The sequence below is a fragment of the Helicoverpa zea genome, chromosome 11 (genome assembly GCF_022581195.2).
Source record: "Helicoverpa zea isolate HzStark_Cry1AcR chromosome 11, ilHelZeax1.1, whole genome shotgun sequence".
Taxonomy (NCBI): domain Eukaryota; kingdom Metazoa; phylum Arthropoda; class Insecta; order Lepidoptera; family Noctuidae; genus Helicoverpa; species Helicoverpa zea.
The window spans coordinates 3,000,436-3,023,510 of record NC_061462.1 but is presented as its reverse complement, the minus strand read 5'-3'; the positions used below and the strand labels follow the sequence as shown (position 1 = coordinate 3,023,510).

The following is a 23,075-nucleotide window of genomic DNA, read 5'->3' as shown; positions in this document are numbered from 1 at the left end:
GAACAGCCGCCGTAGCCGATAATCGGCTAGGAGGACATCATCATCATCATCATTATAGGAAGCAATTTTGTCATAGTCCACCTTATATTAAGCTTTCTCCTCTATATTTAAAAAAAAAAAAAAAAACATAAAAAGAGCACCATCTTTCTTTTAAAACCAACCCACATTACCCACCGACCACTTCCACCTCATTACAAAACACATTAAATTCCGCCCAACCAAAACTGCCCAAAACAATGCATTAACACCCCATAGAACCCTTTAAAGTCTTAGATAATCTAAATAACTGGAGACACCATATCGTAATAGTACAGACGCCAGCACATCAAGCTACCATTTTGTAAAAAAAAATCCAATTACTATTGAACCTTATTTTTTTAAGACAAAGTTGGAAATCTGAAAATTTATGTTTGACACTTAGTATAGTTTGATATGCTGGCGTCTGTAGACGAGCGTCGAACAGACGATTTTATTAAAAATGCATTAAGCGAGCTATGATTTATTTGTTGCCCTTTCTCCTACGCGTAAAATAGCAAACTTTTTCGCATGGACATTTATGGTAGTAGCATCTCCGGTTGGTTACATACTCTAAGCCTAAGTAAACTAAAACAGGCGAAATGATGCCATCAGTCACCAAAACTCTTTCCGTTTTTAACCCCGGGTCAGGGAAACATTAACTTCAGCTCTCAGAACCTTCCAGACCAATTAATAAAAGTGTCGCAGAAAGTTGTCGCATAAATAACGAAGTGACGCCTCTGTCGCAACAAAACGTTTTTATAACCCTTTAAGCGACACGCGTTTTTTAAAGGAAGATAGCTTAATTAAATGTTTTGGAAGGGGTGCTATCTCTGGTTGTTCTTGCTTCTGTGTCCAGATGTTTTGAATAGGTTATTTTTGTTAGTAATGTGTGTAGTATAGTTATAGTAATGTCCAGCATTGGACGTGTACTGATGTAAAGTAAACTGGATTTTAATTGAGAAGAGCAGTACTAAATGATTCTTTAGTTAGAAAATACGAAAAAAAAATAGTGTCTGTAGAAAAATTACTTTAAATATCGTTAAAAAAGCGTTTTTATTTTCAGATTGGTTTTTCTCCAAAACTAGACGTGCTAGAGCAGTCCGGTGTTCTAGACTTCGATTCTGTGATAGATAATCTGCAAAAATTTATATGTTTCACCTTGGATACAATAAAAAATGAAAATTTTGTTGACTATACTTCGGCCGTTCAGAGAATGCGTTCCTGACACCTATCAGTTAGTCACGACTAGTGATGGGCACAACATAACACTGAGTTCGTTACCGTTCCTTCAAAATGAACCGCCGCATTATTTTAAGATTATTTTCGTTTTAAATTGGCGGAATCATTTGTTTTATATTTTAGTTATTTAAGTGGAAACCAAAAAAAGGTAATATTCATATAATAAAATTGTTTTATTTATTCTTTGTTACAAGTACATTGAATTGAATGTGCGAACAGAATATTAATCAGACTCCGATTTGCTTGAGGAGGTGGTGTCTTCATCATCATCTTCGCCTACATGTATAATTATATTATTATCAATAACAGAATCAATCCTGATATCTCGGTCTAACAAAAGCCGGGTAATCAAATAAAAACAGATCGAAAACACTTGAAAAACGTGGTCTATGCGCACGAAACGACAACGGACGACTGTTTTAGCGTCACAAAATGGCGGCCCATAACGCCATTTGGGGTTACCATTTTTAATCTAAGTATAAAAATGCGGTTTGGTCATAGTTTTATTTTTATATTTCATAAACGTTATAATTAAGTCTTATAGTCCATTATTTTCCAATTCTTAAAAAGAAAATCAAAACGTATTATTTTATATTATAACTGTATAAGAACAGATTACGATACTTGCCTGTTATTTTTAGCACAGCACTACAAAATATAAACCGCTGACATAACCTTGTAATAGCGCAGTATAGATTTAGAAAAATATTGTTTACCAAGTTATTTGACACTCAGTTTGGCACAAAATTATAACATTCATTGATTATTGATATAATAATGTTGTTTTAATGCTCCTCAATTGTTAAAACGGTAAACAACCAGCAAAAATATTTTTATCGTAACTGCAACGCCATTGCAAAGTTACGTCGTCAGTTCAATCGCGACGTGTCAGGAACGCATTCTCTGAATGGCCGAACTATAGTGTTATTTTCGTTAATAGAAACGAGATTAATTTTGTATGTTCCCATAATATGAATTGTGGTAATACATTTGTATGTAACGGCACAAGCAAAAAATAAATAATCTCTTTTATATCTGCAAAACCGCTACCAAAATAAACAAATTAAACACATTACCCAAGGCCAAAGAAAACCAAAATAATTAATTATCTTTTCATGACTTCACTAACATTATTCCCTTACGCTGCTCGTAAAGGGCACTTTTGTGCGACTTGCCCTAAAGGGTCCACAATTTATGTTTTTACCTGTCTATCGCAGCTGAGCACGAACCCTAATTTAAATCCTTATGTGTGAACCGACCCTAACTGTTTAACACCTCTGAGTAATGTCAAATGGAAACTTTCTATAGGGAGTTTCGTTCAATTTCTTTTATGTAGCTGTTTGGAGCTCTGTAAATGTTTTCGATACGAAGCCCTAGGCATTTTAATGGTAGGATAAGAGTACGTACACTGCAGATTAAACAGTCGGCCCGATCGTTGCAAAAAAATTTTTTTTAAAGAAATTCTTTAATTCAGTCAATGTTTTAGTCTATCTGATACCGGCCAAATACTTGATCGTTATTATAATATCTAATAATAATTGAATAACCACTTCATTAAAGTTGTCTCGAAAGGGCTTCGGCCCCAAGCTCGCCTCAAAAAAATCCGGGACTCTATGGTCCTGTGGTCTGGAAGAGACATACAATATAGTAATAATTGAATAATACTTTATTTATTTACCAAAATCATACATAGACACATGAAAAGAGAACTCATTACACACGTTACTGCATGCGTACTTAAATTTATTTCGATACTACGAGCCCAAAAAAACTATCGGCCGATTAAAAGTTTGTAGTGTGCTACTCTTAATGTTAGAGTTCAAAGCCTGAAGCTAACCTTTTCAGTTTACGGAATACGGATTTTTGTCTCATATTACATACAAGCTTTATTTTTGGGCGAAACAAATCTTCATTTGTTTTGGGCCTGTGTGAGCTTTCGTTTGTCTTTTGTTATTTATTTACGTCGAGAGTAATAATATATTTTCATACTTATGTAATATTCTTTTAGTATTTCCAGTAAGTAATCTAAAAATAGGATAGTTGCTTATTCAGGCATTTGTCAGGTATCTTTAAACATATTTGGTTAAACGGTTGATATGAGAAGTAGTTGTAGTAACCAGTTGAAAATTACCTCAGTGCAACATTGTCGAATTATAAACACAGAAATTATGTTATGAAATGTAAGCAGTAATTTTCGACAAATTAATCGTCTTAAACGGTGAAGTTTCATTTATGAAAGATGGCTCAAACATTATTTGCAAAATGTTTCAAATTAAGGAATCTTCCCAGTAATAAAACACATGAGAAATCAAAGTTATCTCAAAATAATATCTACCTTAAAACTCACAGAAGCAAATACGCCTTTGCAATTTGCGAAGCTTATTCATATGCATACATCTTGATATTCCAGTCTTTGATCATTCTCAAAATAGAATTCTGAGGACTGAAATCATAGAAGTGAACCATCGATCTATTCATGGAGAACAAAATGACTAGTGGAGGTGCCATAATGGGAAATTTCCTAAGAAAGTAGCGTGCGAAAATGCAGAGGTCCGAGGGCCGAGGTACATTACTGTCTTCGCTCTTATACGCCTTCTTTGGACCCGATAATTTTTTGTAATACCAAAATCGTTATCAGATGTGTCAAAGAACACTCCATTAGTTCATTCGTAACTGATCGTTTTAGTCATGCCCATTGCCCATCGTACGTATATGACCTAGAAGAAAGCGCCTGACCTACCTGTATTTTGGTATCTCCGCTTATTTTACCTTACTCCATGGAAGTGAACCTTTCGATCTATTGAACTGTATAGTTCATTTGTGATTGTATTGTGGCGTTGTGTTGACGTCTAATTGGAAATGTTTGTAGTTATTCATTGTTTGGGAGCCTGTTGTCCTTGTGTGTGCCAGATCAGTTTCTAGAATGTTTGATAGTGGTTTATTGATATGTGTAGATATAGGTGTCGTGATTTTATGGTTATACAGATAATTAGGGCATGAGGATAATGCTGCGGGATTGTTCCAACGAGTTACCGTAGCCCTGTTACATAAAAGGCCTACGAAGGAACACGGTGGATTTTTAGTATTAAAAGTCTGTCACTCCTTTACCGCTGCTAACCCACAGCGGGAGGGGTCATTTGATGATTTTTGCCATCGATAAAAAAAGGCATGAAGATGATGAAGAATGAGTAGCTAATTCTACTAGTAGTCAACTAAATAATTAAGGGGGTCAGGTATATTTAAATAATTATGCATATTGATAGTAAATAGAATCTTTGAGAGAAAATTTTGACCTTGTTATTGTAGGCATATTTGACCTTTAAAGTTGGGAAACAAAACAAGGTGCTTGTTGACCTTTACCCATTTACCTCCATAATTATAATTCTAAACTGAAGTATCCTTTTGTCAGCTTATTCATGGAATGAAAAGTTGAAATGTCAATATTGTTAAAATTCTGTTTTTAATTAGCAATAATTAGTAATAACTATCTTAAAGTAATATTATACATAAAAAAGCATTGTAAGCCTCATGGTTATTAAGTACTGTGAATATGTTAAATTATTTGAAAATAGATAAATAATTTCTATATATTATTAACAATCATATTTTACATTTCGTAAATAATTTCTCATTAAAAGATCTACTCATATTGACTACTAATGAACATTTCAACACCCAGTAATCTAATTAATTTAAATCGTCGCATGAACATAATTTTAAAATCATTAATTAGTCTAGCATGAATGGGGACATAGCGACGAATCGTGTTAATCACAGTACCCCCGTAATTGTTCATCGATCCCCCATCTCATTGTAATCACCCCCGAAACGTACCCCAACTTATAACAGTCGTTATAATTTACACCTTGTTTAAGTTCAATCCTTTTGGGCACGTTTTATGATTAAGACATTCCATTTTGTTTGAAATGAGTTTATTTGAAACGCTCATTTTATTAGGAATATTCGAAATAGTTGTGAGTACCGTCCAATTATGTTGTGAGGAGCAATAAGATATCTAAATTGAAAAGAAAACTAAGTTGATTATATCATGAACATACAATGCTATTCCTAAGAATATAAATATACGATATTTTTTCTCAATTACACAAACATTGATCGATTCTGAAAACTCAAGTGCCTATTATTCTCTCTCAGCACAAAATTATTTTTCTAAAGCAATTAGGTGCGTGGAATTTTTCGTATCATTCAATTACTTGCCATTTTCTTTTGAAAAAAGTCATTAACCTCTGGCAATTACTATCTTCTTATATATTCAGAACATGGACCTTCTATCATTATCATTAGTAACATTATATTGGATACCTCTCAAAGTAAATATAGATACATATTTTATGTATGAGAGTCTGATAGTCCCCTTCATAGCAAACTCAGTACTCTTGTCACGTTTTGGTCCACGTCGCGAAATAATGTAAGGTCACTCAATTGTTAAGGTGCGACCACACGAGCAGAGTGCAGCTGCGATTGTGTGCATAAGTATTTGAGTATAGTTGTTTGACAGTAGACTGCAGATAACTTTGCAGTTATAAAACTTTTTTGTATATTTTGAGTAAGAAGAAAAATTTTAATATTATACTTTTGGATGGTGCCAAGTGTGGGATATAAGTCACTTTGAAGATTATTAAAAGGCTTGACCTTTTACCACCATTAATAAATAAAAAAAGCATATTATTTTTGAGTCATAAAAATTATATTGTTATCTGTATTGCGAGGTTTGTGTGTAACAGATTTAAAAACTATTATAAAATTCACGTTTATTTTCTGCAAACGTATAAACAACTTTTTGCCACTATAATTTCTCCCATATGACCCTCATAACCATAGCAAATAATGGGCAACCTCACTCTAACCACAGCGACCCTTTTAAGCTAAACTTTTTTAACTGGCACCTACTTACAGTAAACATTTCATCCAATCCCAAGAGGTCAGACGATCAATATAAATTGTCGTCGCGACACCGCATTATAGTCTGAAGAACCTTAAGCGTCTATTCCTTGGTATTAGGTCAGCGGGTTTGAAGGAGTTGTAAAACGGTTTTATGTATCATAAATACGGCTTTGTTTAACTGCCCCCTAGACTGAAAGGGTAATCGAAACCTCTTTACTACATCTACGTTATGTTGAGATCACTCCTAAATAACTTATAAACTGGGTTATAGGGGCTTTGTGGTTCGAATCTTGAATTTGGTATTGTTTTAGTAATTAGGTTTCGAATTGAAGCCTGAGTTGTGTAACGGTATAGTTTGTGTGGGTAAAGGCTAGCTGGTTCTTTCTGACATTATAACTATCTAGAGACATACATATTTCATTATATAATATGAGATAGTTTTTAAGAAATCAAAATTTATATTATTCTTTAACGAAAGTCATACATATATTGAAATGAACAGCCAAATTAAAGATTTATAGAAAGGTACCGTTTCAATAAAACAATCTGGTATTCGATAGAACTTAATTCTTTATTTACAAAATAATTTAAATTACACATATCAAAATAAATAAAAAAATACAATTATTTTTACCTCAAAATAAACACCCTTTAAACAGCAACTATTCAAACACATCCCACATTTATTCAATACAGTACATTTTGTTGCAGATCTGCATAGAAGCAGGCAATATCCGGGCCTGAAGGAAATGCTCTGACTCCACAATATGGCGGTCTACCTCGCGCTGTTGGCGCTGCAACTAGCAGTCGCCAGCGCTGGGAAGTGTACCACGTGAGTATTTTGTTATATTGTTTGTTTTGAGCGCTTGAAGCGGCTTTTTTGTATATGTCGGTGAGTTCTTGGGTCTGAAAATAAGAAAAAAAATTGTAAGTAAGTAAAGTTAAAGTTGTAATGTACAAAATCTTGACTATATTTGGATTGGTTTACTTCGAAGTTTTTATCAAATACGATAAGCTAAAGGAGTGTTTGAGCTGCAAAATAACATGGTTTAAATGTGAAACGTGTTCCTATATTTTTAGACCCAAACAAAATTCCAGTGTAAACAAATTGCTATAGAAAAGTTTAGTGCAGGCATAACGAACATTCAATTCTGCGCTGTCCAGTCATATATTATCGACAGCAAAAAACATAAAGCTCAGAAATTGAATTCAATGTCGCAAAAAGGAAAAAAAGTCTGAATAAATATGCACACAGCAACTTTAATAAACTGAGGAAATTACTTGCTGTCGCTCTCTGAAAGAAAAACGCATGCTAAAAGAACTTTAAATAACAACCTTTACAAAAACACTGAAAAAGTTTCGTGTGAAAACGGTTCTCACTTTCATTACAGCATTCAAATTAAAAAAATAAATATAAAAGGGTCACTAGACCTTACGTGAAAAGAGTTCTGTGTTTTGAATTAAAAAACTGAAACCAACTTTCACCCAAGTCGGTCGGTTGGGGGAGAGGTGAACGGGGGAAGGGTGAACGGGGGAAAGAGGAAAGTGAAAACGTGTCAAGCGTCACGTGAGTAGTAAATACTGCACCTGTTAACTCGAGTGTTTAGGCTGTGGGACACCGGGTTAATGGGGAACTGTTTTGTGTTTTTTTTCGTGGAGTATCATTACACTTTCGTGGGAAGTCCGAGATTTTTGTTAGTTTTTATAATTGGGGTTTTCTTATTTGCGTTGATAGTTGAAGGGAGTTCTTTAGTAAAAATATGCCGATACATATTCAAAATAGAAAGTACAGATTGTTAAAAATATACCAACGTAAATAAAAGTCATTTTAAAATATTCCGTAGTCACAAAAGCTACGTAACTGACGGCGTAGCTGATAGTGGCTCCGCTTTCGTAGCAAATATCACAGTTTTCTGCACGTTCACTTTTTGTTCGCGAACTACGCTGTATCAGTTTATTACTGTAGTATATTTATTTTGCACGTTACTGCCAATACCTGTCGTTGTTAAAAATAGCGTTTACAGGTTGTTTCGAAATGTTTTTATTGCTACGCTGGTACTGTTCCGCTTAGCTGACGGCGTAGTTTGAGCGGCGTAGCGGCGTAGCAATTATTACTGATACCAAAATGCAGTTATGTTTGCAATTTTATTCAGATATATGTATATTGTTAAATATATATTTTTAATGATTCTGTAAAAATATTTAGTGAATTTTAATATCGAAAAAGTATATGTTAATAATTAATATCTAAAAAATATTTCAAAAAGTTTCTCTCAATACCAAATTGAAAATCACCAGTATCATAGCCTACTTAATGTCTTTCCAATATTACTTGCCACGAAGAAAGTTTGAAGATAATCATTTTTCAAAAAGCCTGAGTATAACGACTTGCAACAATGAGGCCCCTTGAGGGCTAATTTTATTTTGTAAAGTCATTCCGTTAATGACTTTTAAACTCTGCCGGTTAGTAAGCAGGTAGCTTTAATGGCCGACCAAATTGCAGTTGAGCTGAAACGGGAATCAGATATGAGATACACGAGAGATAAAAAAGGACGGTTATCAAATATGTATTTTAATATAATTATGTTATGTTTCGCTTTTATTCATTAAATTGTGTGAATAAACATTTGGGTATGTAACGAGATTAAGTCGATTGAATATTGTAAAAAAATATATTGTATGATTATAGATGATTATACTAATGGAACCTGTAAAGTACCAGTGTATTACCTGAGCAACGCAATAGTCTCAGATATGACTGATTGTAGAAATTACTGGCTTCCGACTATTCGAATCTGGTGCGATCCGAAACACAGTCATTGGTGTCCAAGATGTACTTAGAAAGTACATGCAAACATAGAAAAGTTGCATTGGTACTTGCCATGATGGCAAATTAATATGAACATAAAATAAAATATAAATTTTCGCAATACAACTAATTGTTTAATTTGATCGAATCAAAGCTGTCCAAAAACACAACGTGGAAACTCCTCGTTACCGTTTCATATGTCAGCATTTTTGGTTTTGTGCAAATAATATAAAACATTGGATCAACGTTTTAACGCTTTAATTAATTTAACTAGAGTTAACTTGAACTGGCGATTAATTCAACACGGGCTACGGTTTGACGAGTCAGGTTACGTTTATTTATTTTACTACTAGCTGTTTCATCGTGATTTTTTCCATATTCCGAAGGAATGACCTCCCGTTGTGGGAGATAAGAAGGAGCTTATATCTTCATACTACGTGTGTATCATATATTTTAACTAATACAATAAAAAAAAAACATTTTCTTAGTTTGTATTCTTGAGTAACCTAGGCTATATTTTATACCGGTACGGACTGTTATAGTTCCCACGGGTCGCGAGTGAAACCGCTTGAAAACGGCTGATTTCATACAAATAGGTTCTGTAGTGTTAACGTGAAATATCGTCAGACAGGTAGAGCTACCTCCACATTTTTTCTCTTTTATCACGGATTAGATTACATAGGATTAGAAATTGCGTAATTCAACGAAACTGGTAATAAATAACTTTGCGCCAAAACGTGGAAGTAAATGAATAATATCATGACGCTTGAGAATCGTTCTTCCCCTAAATCTTGAAATTGGCTTAGAGGCGGATTATTGTGCGAGTGTTAATGGCTTTTAATCTATTTTAGGATCTGTATCGGTTGAAGAACCTGATTTAATTGTGGTTTAATTTAGTTAACTATGCAGTTATAAACTGTAGGTATATTAATTTAACAGCATTTAGTTAGTTTAAAGTACCTGTGCTATAATGTAGGTACAGAAAACCACCCAGTGAAAAAATAAAACTTACCTATAACTTATTTTCTTACTTTTGTGTTGACTAGCTCAAGCAAATAAGCCACACTTAAAGTACATTCACAAAAAATTTTTACTATCACTAGGCAAACGTTCAAAGATCGTTCATATCTTCGGTATTGTACGAAGTACCTTAAAAAATAATAAATAAAATCGAAGCAAAACTCTCTTCTTTCCACTTATTTATATTTTCCCTTATTATGCTTAAAATAATCCTCAGCAGAATTCATTTGATTGACAGGCACTTTACAAATGATTTCACTTAAAACGCTGAAAGACTCTTATTTCTGAATAAAATGTGTGACATTTATCTTAAGCTTAACAATGAACAAATTAGGGAACAGAATTCTGAAAGATAATGCTTTTTCAGCATCTTTTATATAATTTTTGTGTCTCAAAAACATAAGAAATAATTAGGGGCAGAGATATTATATTTTTATTCATAATAACTTTGACTCAGTACACGTGCAGGTATTTTGAACTTAGCACCATGCTTTTAAAGTACATAATATTGCTGCATTCGATAATTGATAGATAATAAATAGCATGTCTTTGTTTCACTTATATCCGATACAAGAAGGCCATAACAGCAAGATTCGTATATAGAAACATTCAAATCGATACAACGTGATACACCATAGCCAACTTAAAAACAGATGATAATGTTTCAAGTATACTAAGAAACTTACTTTCGTATTCATAACAAAAGTCTTTACAATTTTCTCTGAGATTTTTGATAAATGATTTATTAATATTCATCTCATAGTTTAAGTTTGTAGTAAAGTCCTTTATATTTTAGTTTGAGTGAATATTAGACCTTTAATTACTTGAAAGTTTGTAATTTTCTTCCAACTAAAAGACTTATTAAATTAAAGTTACATTTACAAGAAGCTATTTGTTGTATAATAACGAGATTTTGATGAAATTGTTTATTTCTAGCTTTATTTTTAGACATTGTAGGGTTATAGAGTTGACTGTGTTTCGGATGGCACGTTAAACTGTAGGTCCCGGCTGTCATTGAACATCCTTGGCAGTCGTTACGGGTAGTCAGTAGCCAGTAAGTCTGACACCAGTCTAACCAAGGGGTATCGGGTTGCCCGGGTAACTGGGTTGAGGAGGTCAGATAGGCAGTCGCTTCTTGTAAAGCACTGGTACTCAGCTGAATCCGGTTAGACTGGAAGCCGACCCCAACATGATTGGGAAAAAGGCTTGGAGGATGATGTAGGGTTATAGAGTGGAATAGGGAAAGTATATTTAGTATGTGGGCCTACACATATTATTAGAAGAAAAACCTACACATCCATTAGCTATCATACTACATATTTGTTACTCTCATTATTAACAGAGAACATTATTTTTAGTTTCATACCATTCTTATTATAAAGCAATAGGTACCTATTGTAAAAATAGTTCTTGAATATTCACTATTATAATGTAACACAACAGTAGCAACAACACTTTAACATCACCCTGTATAAATTTTGTGTTGTCAGTCCACTGCGCGCCTCGACACAGAAAATCAATTAATCATTTTCTTCCCGCGCTAATAAAATCAACTACTTGACGTCACTTCGGTGGCGGCTCAGAAAACTCGATTTATTTTCGAAAGTCATCTATTTAATTGAAGCAACTTTGCAACTCCGGGAAAAGGGGCGAAAGGGGATTTCCCAAAGTCCCCCTGTAAGTTTTTTTATTGTTAACGACCTTCTGGAAGTTTCGCTACGGTTATGTGGTAGGGGATCGAGCTTTGATGTTAAGGGATGGTCGGTTAAGCGATACCATTTTGGGGGATATGTGGACCTTTTTTTACGTTTAATATTTTTGGGGAGCGCGCCATTTTTTTGCCGGTTGATGTACACGCATGAATTTTTGGTAGCTAAATTGTGATGGACTCTGTATGAATAAACTTTTTTGCTTTTTGATGCTATTAGGAGAAACTTTATTTTTATGCTTTCAGTTATTTTTACGATTTTTACTTCGACAGATCAAATAAGTATACTTATGTGTCTTCTACAGTTGTTAGGTAATTTTTATGTATTATATTTTTAATTTTCTATAAATATTGTTTGACTACATCATTATTAGAATTAAATTCTTGCTACGCCTATAGATTACCATATTTCACTTTCCCCTTTATTATCATCAAAGTCAGGTTAATCCTATTGAATCTAAATTCTAAGTAAACAGCTACCTTGTACGAGCTAATAAACTGTCAGAATGTACGAAGACCTAATTAGTCGAGGGAGATTACCTAATTATCTAGCTCTTAGGCAATATACTAAGCTACGTAGTTTCTCTAGTATACTAATAGTGCAGTCATTGAAGCATTATTGCTACGATTTTTTTTACTGTGAACCGATTTGCATGAAATTTTGGTATTAGGTTCATCTTACCCTTAACTTCAAAAGTGAATATGATTTGAACTCCGCCACCCCCCCTGGGGGTGGTTGACACCCCTTCTTTGGGGTGAATATTTTTTTTGCAAAATAACCTCGGATATCGATAGAAGACCTAATTTTAAGCCAAAGTTGTCTTTAAAGTTTTAAAAAAAATCCAATACTTTTCAAGTTATTGGCAATTGAAAATTCGCAATTTTTTCACGTTTTTCATCGGTTTTTTGCAAATATCTCCAAAAATATAGGTTTTATCGAAAATTTATAAAGAACAAAATTGTAGCAGGTAAAACAACGAACAATTTTTTTTTTTATAAAAGGTCCTAAGTGCAATATTAAGCTAGATATTAAAGATCAAAGCCGTTTTTTATTTTGTCTGAAATTTAATCGTTGTGGTCAATGCCATGTAGCGGCGAGTAGATGCATTTTATGCATTCGAATACAAATGGGTTTTGTAGTGCTTGAAATAAGCTTTAAGATAAGTACTATTAAAAGTCTTTTGCACGTAAAATAAGTGAGCTGTATTGCAAATAAGGGGAGCATCTTATATTTTTTCTTTTAAATCAATGGGTTTCATAAGTGCCATTTCCACCAAAATTAAAATTAATCGTATTCCGCCTAGGATTAACTTTATTATGAAGAGTTTGATAGATAGTATCAGTTTGGCTGCTTCAGGACAGATATTTTTCAAAAAAGTCACGATTAACGAAAAGAACAAAATTTCAAATTAAAGAAAAACCCACTTGTTTTTCATAATATCTCAAAAATTACGACAGATACGTATAAAAGTGTACTGATAAAAAAATTAGGTATTTTTCTGACAAACAATTTGGTTTGTTTGTTTTTTCTGTCGAAAAAAAATTGACGGAGATATGATTGTTTAAAGAGCACGTGGCAGCGCAATCACAGCCTCTCTTAAGCACTTTAACCCTTCACCGTTTTAGAAAAAAGTTCTTTACTATATATTGCAATGATGGATGTTGTAGCTCTCTTAATTACTTTTACAGTGTTTTTTTATAAATTGTGATAGCATGAAAATTGAAGGAGTTACGGTCCAAAAACTTGTCATATTTTTTTCTACTTAGTAACTGAAAACTTCGGAGTGTCAATATTTGGAGCAATGTGAAAGTAGGCAGTATAATAAAGAGTCACAACTATTGTAATGTGTATATATGTCACCGGAAAATAATAAAACTGGTAAATTGATCAACTTACTAAAATAATAGATGGCATAAACTTCGTCGATTAAATTTCAGACAAAATAAAAAACGGCTTTGATCTTTAATATCTAGCTTAATATTGCACTTAGGACCTTTTATAAAAAAACAAATTGTTCGTTGTTTTACCTGCTACAATTTTGTTCTTTATAAATTTTCGATAAAACCTATATTTTTGGAGATATTTGCAAAAAACCGATGAAAAACGTGAAAAATTGGGAATTTTCAATTGCCAATAACTTGAAAAGTATTGGATTTTTTTAAAAACTTTAAAGACAACTTTAGCTTAAAATTAGGTCTTCTATCGATATCCGAGATTATTTTGCAAAAAAAATATTCACCCCAAAGAAGGGGTGTCAACCGCCCCCAGGGGAGGTGGCGGAGTTCAAATCATATTCACTTTTGAAGTTAAGGGGAAGATGAACCTAATACCAAAATTTCATGCAAATCGGTTCACAGTAAAAAAATTCGGAGGTTAGACCGTATTTTTCGCTTCAATGACTGCACTATAAGTAATTATCAATCATGCATGAGACTGTTTTTATACTAGCGGAATTTCAGCTCGGTTTTCCCGCGTGATAGCACTCGATTCGTATGGGTGGTTTTGCGCGTATAGGAACGTCAACAAACAATTGACAACTGCCTACGAATGATGAAAAAATACATACAAACTGTAATACCTATTATTTTTAATTATTTTTAAAGGGGTAATCAATGTAACCATGGAGTTTCTTGCCCGTTATTCTCCATAGGAAGCTACTTTTTGGAATGGGCAACTAGAATCAACCTTATTTATAATTTTTGACATTCATAAGTGCTTATAAAGGCCTAATTGAAATAAATGATTTGACTTTGACTTTGAAAATAAAACCGAGGACAGGTGTTTTGCCGCGCGAAATATGTCGCACACAGAAAAGCCGACTATATACGCGCTAGTGTGAAAACTCTGTTAAATTAATACTATGTTTCGTAGTACTTTCATTTTCATAAGTTATTATATAATACTGAGAAACGCTCTATCCTCATAATTGGAATATGCCAAGCAGAATTACATAATATGTTTGTGTAAATACTCATGACACAGTATTTACATTGTTGTTCTTTTCTGATTTATTTTATAACTACCTATATGTATAAAAATTCCTAAAATATTTTATGGCAGATTTATGTAGGTACTAGAATATTGTTCGTCGATTTACCAAAATACGCATTCACGGTGGATGAATGTGTGGATGTTCGTTACACTAACGTTATTATTTGCGCCTAAATTAATAAACGTTTTACTTCAATAATTTCTATGCTGGTACGGCCAGATTTCGCTATGATTCACATAAAACCACTTGCAACATTTAGTAAATAAAAGAAAAGAAAATATCGCAGTACAATCAAAACATTTGCCATGACAATTTCCCTTTAAATAATAGACGTTCTTCAGAAATAATTACGTTCACGGTTCGCCGAATGTCAATTTCTGCGTAGATATGAACACAATATGGGGACAATGGAACTTACACGGAGTAAGTTAAGGCGTTCCCCAAACTCATCGCTATGCAGATGTGGATTTTATATGTGGTGTATGGTATACAATGAATTTTGTTTGTTTAGTGGTTTTCTGGGTATATTTGAGAAAAGGACAATAACATGAAGTTCTTTTAATTACTGAGAGAGTTTTATGTATTTATCGAAAAAGAAATTCATATTATCAAACGCATATTTTTCAGGTAGGTACCCATACTAAATGCAACTGTAACCAAAATACGAGGATAGGATTTTCCCAAAATAACGCAAACAAAATTCTTGGGAATGACAACAGCTTTACAGTATTTGTAAATACTATGCAGAAACACTCGTAAAATACACAACAAACTGTCAAACAAGTCAAATAAAAGTTAGCAGTGTGCGGAAGCTCTAAATATTTTAATGGCATTATATTTAATCAAGTAAACAAACCCAGACTAAGTTATCTATAGTGTCATTAAGTACCATTATCTTGTTTCGAAGACAGTGGAATGGAAACAGCTCGAAGGCAACTAGATGCAAATCGTATGGAAATGTAGGGATTGACCAAACTTGATACTGTTCTACCTATATTGGTGAGCAATTTGGGTCAGGAAGTCAAGCAATATAAAAGGAAGGAAAGAGTATTCATGTAAAGATAGGGTAGTGGGTTATACGGAGATATTCCGCCAGGAATACAGTTTTGTACTGAATGGAGTCTCTTTGGCCACAAACAATTATATTCACTTGTTAAGAATGATTTATGATTAAGAATTAAGTTAGTTGTGCTCGAAAAAAATCGTATCAATAGTCCATTTCATTGAAAAATGCTGTACATACTCCCTACTTTTTATTTAAGAGCATAACGTAATTCCAAGGGATGCAGGTGAACCGCGGGCAAAAGCTGGTGAATATAGTTAAACCTTTTATGCAGTAGGTAATAGTTCATCCTAATTTTAGTTGTAGAACACATAGTTATAAGGTTGAACCGGTTAAAACATTCATTACGGAAAACCACCTCAAACGCATTCCGTTTTCAACTCAAAAAAAGTGGGCTTCAAAATACTCGAATACTCAGCCTAACCTATATTCGTTTCGCTCTCCAAATCGTACGTAGCTCGTTATTTAAAATTCCACTGAATATTTTATCCAGTTCGCATTTACAGAAGTTCGCCCTTGATATAGACGAAGTTTTATTTACTCTAGAGGTCAAGATTAGGGCGTGACCTTAGGTCAGCTCAGTAAACTTGGTGGAAATCAATTTGTTAGTGCATATTTTGAGGCTGAAATACTCAAGTTGTGGCTTTCTTTGAAAACTGGCTTTTCGGTCTCGAGATTTCACTTTTACGTGTACCTAATTTTCTATGTCAATGTTAAAAAGAACTATTTGCAAAATAATATTCATTACATGTTCAAAAATTGCAATTTTAGTTTGTAGGCGCTTTAGATAGATAGATAGAATATTCTTTATTGTACACCAAAACAAACAGAGGACATTACAAAAAAAAAAAATACGTGTGAGTACAATAGGCGGTCTTATCGCTCAAAAGCAATCTCTTACAGACAACCTTTGTATGGAGTCGATTTTAAATAGATATATTACGGGTAGTAGGCGTACAAATAATGATTAAAAAGGTATATATGTTACCGTAAGATTACAAACATCGTTAGATTACAATCTATCTCGAGAGATTGTAAACTGTCGAATTATTGTGAACCGTAACATCTGATTGCAATTTAACGCATTATTTTTCGCTATATTATAATCTATCGATGAGAAATTGTCAAATTGTCAACTGTCCGAAAGCTCTCTCTGATTGGTCAGTCTTTTTGTAAGATCGACCAATCACGACCAGCCGTTCTGTTCCCATGGAGTTCCCGTAGAGTTAGGAATGAAATAGAGGTGTCAGTTAAATAAAATAAATGCTCTTCAAAAAAAAAAAATCTCAAATACCCGTGAAACCAAAGCCAGCTAAAATAATACACCTAAAGACATTGAATGGTCTCTCGATGTAAAGCCTGCAGGTCACTAGGCTTGCACGGAGGCGCCAGCGCATGAATTATTCAACAGAACGTAATGAGCCGCGGGCTTTCAGAACTACCACGAAGGAAAGAAAAAGGAAAGACGAGCAGAGATGCTAAAAGGCAGGTAGGTCAGTCTGCTTGTAGGTCAAGTAACGTACGGTAGACGTGACCAAAGCGATAAGTTACTAATGAACTAACGAGGCGCCCTGGTTTTTGAAACATCTGTCAGAGATTGGTCTTGATTGATTAGTGATTTGATTTCAAAAGAAATGGGCGGGTTCCAAAGAAGACATATGAGAGCTGGTAACGTTCCTGGTCTCCCGAGGACACGCATTTTGGCGCGCTACTTTCTTAGACGATTTTGCGTTATGACATCTCTGCTGCTGATTTTCTTTTCCATGGGCCTTCCACAAAATCTATGGCAGAACAAACTTGCGACCTTAATGATTTTACAAAAAAGAAAAGTTCCGTCATTTACGCTTAGGGGACGGCTGTAGCGATTTATGAGGAAGATTAGTATCTGGTACATCTTCTGAAGAGAGTATTAAAAAAGTTTTTGAGTTTTTTTTTAGTTCTACAGATTTTACAAGGAACAGAGTGATACAATAGACTTTTTGGATGATGACTAAATTGATATTGAATTAGTATGGATTTTGATGACTTTATAGGTAAACCTAATGAAATACATTAAAACTACAATGCTTACAAGTTGAACCATAGGCACAAGCGAACAGACATGTCTAAAAAGAAGTCTTGTATCTAAAACTAGTCGTTTTCCCGCGGTCTGCGTTTCGTGGGAGCTACTGTCCGTACCGGGATAGAATGTAGGCTATGTTACTCGGGATGAGAGCTGCTTTCCAACAGTGAAAGAATCGTTTCAGTAGTTTCGGAGCCTTTACAAATTGTACAAAAAATGTTATTCCCTTTTATGTTATTAGTGTAGAAGTAAATATTACATTTAGGCCCGGTTGTTCGTAAGTTACGGTAAATTTAAAGTTAAAGTTTCACCGTTGTCAATTTTTGCCACGGTTAATTTGACATTTTAGCAACATTTTTTGAATTTAAACCCTGTCAATTTTACTGTAACTAGAATGTAACCCTAACCTTAACGTAAACGAGTTTGGAACAACGGGGCCTTACTCATTTAATAACGATAAAAACCCCTAATAAAAAAAACAAAAGAACATCGGCAAACATTCTAAATTCGGCACCATATCTTATCAAACGTTATTAATGTATTCGGCGGCAAATCGCTGTATCGGGGAACAGTTCAATCAGTGAATATTGAGGGTACAATACCAGATGTTGGCATCACGTGCCTGTTTGTTCCCTTTGTGTAAAGAATATTAAGGTTCGTCCTGACTGGGCGTATGACTTAGTACCTACAGACGTGCCATATTTTTCTAATGCAAGTGTATTAAGTATAAACAACCATATTTTTTTTTATTTGTATCTAAACTACTTTTAATCCGCACGAAATAAAAGGCTATTTTTTTAATGTATGTTTTTTATAATATCTATCTGGTTTTGTATGCTGTCACAGCCACTAAACCTGGTTAGTTTTAAAAGCTAGTTACTTATATTCACCATATAAACCTAAGCTATTCTTGTGTACATTTTAAAATGCCTTGTTTTCAGTATTCATGACAACCAAGTCCGTTATTTGAAACACTCGCAAATCAATTTTCAATAAAGATATCGCGCTTATACTTTACATGCAAAAGATCTTGTAAAAATTTCACCATTAACATACTTATGAGACTGTGTCGCGACATTCGGAACCATAAAACGGCACGACCGCAGTGAGTACACAGCTTAATATTTCTAATAATGCTACCAAATATTGTACGGTAGGTTTGATAATAATCGGATGACAGCTGTTGTTTCTTATTATGAAGTCGCGGACCGAAAAAATGTTTCTTATTAAAGTAACAAATCATACGTTGACGTTAGTGAATTTTTTTAAGGCTGGTAACACAATAGTAAAAAGCAAGTTTGTTTTTAGTATAATTTTAAAATAAAAATAAATGTGTCATTGTTCTTAACGAAAAAGGAGGAAAGCTTATCTTGGCTTTAACCCAAAGATAAGTCAACGCCAAAAAAATAAACGAACAGCTACAAAAGTAGGTGTGAACATTATGACGTAATCTGCGATAATTCAATTTTGAAAAAAGAATTTGAATATTTTAATTGCTATAAAAAATCCTGAACTTTCACATGAAAAACGATACTACGGAACAAATAAACGCTGGGACATCGCGAAACCAATTAAAATCGGAGATTGCGCATTCGAGAAAAAAATCAAGTTGAATTAAAAAGGTTCTTTCTATTTAAAAAAAAAAGATGGCGATGAAACTCATGAACTTCCTTAAATTGTTTTTCACATTGACATTTATTTTTCTTTCTTATTGCGAGATCGGATTTTAGTCTTAGTATAAGCTGAACATCCGTTATAGTTCGGCCATTCAGAGAATGCGTTCCTGACACGTCGCGATTGAACTGACGACGTAACTTTGCAATGGCGTTGCAGTTACGATAAAAATATTTTTGCTGGTTGTTTACCGTTTTAACAATTGAGGAGCATTAAAACAACATTATTATATCAATAATCAATGAATGTTATTACGTCGTCAGTTCAATCGCGACGTGTCAGGAACGCATTCTCTGAATGGCCGAACTATAGGTACTTTAATTATCTACATAGAGCAACTGCCATCTGATTGTTGTAGTTAAGCTTTATAATACATACGCAGTTCAACACTGTGTGAAGCTATGTAGTTGTTGAATTACATGTTATGTGCGGCTAGACTAGCTCTTAATATGGTAGTCTGTAGGTGTATTATCTATCTATAAAATGTTACCGTATATAACCGTCCTTCAAAATTCGAAAGATTTCGAAAGAGCCGAAGGTACCTAATGTTTGCCATCTTGAAACAAACTTTATTACTACATTTTAGGCAAACAATTGACCAATCAGCGCCATACGACATTAATAATTCAATCTATGTACATTTCCAAGAAACTGACCAACAAATTGAACCTTTGAAAACTCAAACAATAAAACTTTTCCCATAATATATTATGAAAGGTTCTCCCGAAACCTTCTCACATACATTTAAACAGACCCGAAATGGGCGAACCCTCTTCATAAACACCCAGAAAGCTTTAAATATACTTGACAGAAGGATTTTTCCTTCGATTCGGATATCACGTATGTACCATTATCGTTGCTATTTATTTGTAGGGGTACGTTTTAACCCGCATCAAGTATCGGCTGCCAACAATGTAGTCACGAACGTCGACCACTTTTCTGCTGAACTTATGGACGGTTTGTTTTTGTTAGAAAATATCTTTCGAAATATATAAATGTGCTGCAAAAAGAAGTTAGTTCAAGGATTTGTATGAGGAATTATAAATAAAACGAACTGCAAGATACACACTAAAGAACTGTAAGGCATAATGTCTTCGACGATCGTAGCATAAAAATAATATTATCTATAGTTTAATTTTAATAAAAGTCTGACACAATAATTATTCAAAGTCAGGCTTCAGCAGTAATGACGATCGGCCTTGAATCAATTGACCTCGTGTCAAGACCCGACCCAAGCCAGCAAAAATGTAAATCCTATTTCAAATTTACGTTGGATAGGTACAAAGAATAGAAAATTAAAATAAATGGAAGGTAATATTATGCTAAGTCCCCATAATGTTTGAAAACAGTGAGTCAACGATAAAACTATTTTTGCCCAAAATGTTTCCGAAATGTTTTGCATAAAATCCAAACTTAGTCGTCCTCTATAAAGTCTTTGAAGGTCGTCCAAGCTGAGAAAATGCTTCACACGGCATTTATCACTTTGTTTTGCACGAATACCCGTCAAACAGATCTCACAGTTTTGTTCCTACAAATTCTAGCAAATCTCCGAGCTAAAATTGCTGCCCAGAAACTTGAAACAACTCTGATCAAAGTAAAATTCCAAAAGAATAAAAATTCACGAGACTAAAGTTTAAGATTTACGAATATAAAAATGGTCATTAAAAAGCTATCACTTTTGTTACGTCTGGCTTATACGGAGCTGAGAAACTGAGAGAAGCAATCTTTTCTGGAGCGATTCGTATCGATTGAGCGAAGCGGGCGTTGGCAAGTGTCCATTTGCGAGCCTTTTGTTATTCGAATTCGTTCCAAAAGTATGTACATGCCGCCACATACTGTGTTTTTGTGGCTGAAGCCAGACTTTTGCGGATCGCCTTTTTTGTAAACAGATATCTATGAAAATTCTGTGCCATTCGCAGTTCCTTTTGAATTTTGACTTGGTGTCTGTAACGCAATTTTCCTATTAACTTTTTTTGATAATGCCGCTATTTTCAGTTGCGCTCACTAATTACGTCGTAGCTGGACACCTTTCGGGAAGTAATTAATTTCGTTCGCACGAAAACGTGACTTGAATCCCTAAGAAGAATTTGTGGACACTCTGTTGACATTTTCATCGAGGTTTCGTTAATTATGGCGTTCTTCTAAGCTTTTGAATTGTGTCAGTTGATTAGTGGAAGGACGTAATTTTATTTGAATAAATGAATTTAGATAATTAGTTTCATTTTATTAGTAGGTTGCTACTTTGTTGACTCCTTGTATCTTTCGCAGTATTTACTTAATTAAAAACTATCTTCAACACCCTACATCCTTCAACACCACTATCAAATAAACAAAAAGCAATCAACTTAAAAGGAAAATACCAATTAAAAGAAGGAGCGACAGGATCGTTTATTTGAGCCAGTAAAACAGGACACGGCCATCATAGAGCTTTGTTCAAAGCCAACGTCACACGTCTGCAAAGCGCGAGCACAAATAAACCAAGCAACTTGTCCCGGAAACCACAGTACACTAGTTCAGAAATAAGTTTCACCCGCACTACAGTCCATTCTAACTTAGTTTCCTTGAATTTTGGATGTCATTTGATACGGTCCGGTTGTCACATGTTACATTTAAATATAAGTTACTTTGTTTTTAGTGATAACTTTTAAACATGATTTAATTTTCTTGTAAAAATTAGTTTACTATAAACAAGAGCAAATTATGTCTTAAGATTTAGGTCAGGAGGAAAGGACGGAATTTATCTGGAACAACATCAAAAGGATCTTATTCATTGAACCTATTTCAATTGAGCATAAAAATACCAAGTACTAGTACCGTAACATTTCTTCGACATGTCATTACTGAACATCAAAGATTTCTGTAAGACTATTCTATTGTCCACGTAAGAAAAATAAATAAAATCTTGTCCCTAACAGCAAAGACATCTGATGTGCACGACATATCGACTGTAACCCTTATCAAGTTTAGACATTATGGAGCCATTCGTCTAGCAAATAAAAAAAATGACACGAAAGACAACACCATTTCTTTTCTACGTCATATTTATTCGTGCTTCGTTTCCCTCTATTATGACGTAACATTATATCACATGGAGTATATCAAACACGATGTGGCAAATAAAAAATGCTCTACTCACGATATTGCGGAAATTTTTAACGTTAAGAAGAGGAACAGGAAAGAGATGAAGAAGATTAATAAAAGTAATTTGATGCGAAAAAGGATTTTGCTCAACATTTGTGAGAATATAATGATATTACTGGTAGGGTTCGAATACTAAACAAAGCGAAGCGAGGCAGACAATACAACGCAAACAGTAATGAACATCTCTGCGCATAGTTTAAAACTAACTAAACAGTATCAGGGAACTCAAACAGTCGTAGGCGCGTTCTTGCACTCAAACAGGATGTAGCACGAACGGTTTCGTCAAACAAAATTCTGTATTCTGTGCACACGTAGGAAAATACAATAATTCGAACGTGTCCAACCGATTTGTCGCATTGCAGACTTTGGTTTGGGAAGTTTTCAATATTTCCCTACGCTTAGAATTGAATTTTGTTGACCTATGTTGTTCAGTGTTTGACTTT

General features: G+C 34.0%; 1 protein-coding gene across 1 annotated transcript in view; it reads left to right on the top strand.

Moving 5' to 3' along the window:
* The first annotated feature begins 6,929 nt into the window (after window positions 1-6,929).
* Window positions 6,930-23,075, top strand: part of LOC124634671 (alpha-2-macroglobulin-like) — a 69,167-nt gene continuing 53,021 nt past the window's right edge. Inside the window, exon 1 of the mRNA XM_047170333.1 lies at window positions 6,930-6,994. Within this exon, the coding sequence (XP_047026289.1) occupies window positions 6,930-6,994 (65 nt within the window). The remainder of the gene's footprint in view (window positions 6,995-23,075) is intronic.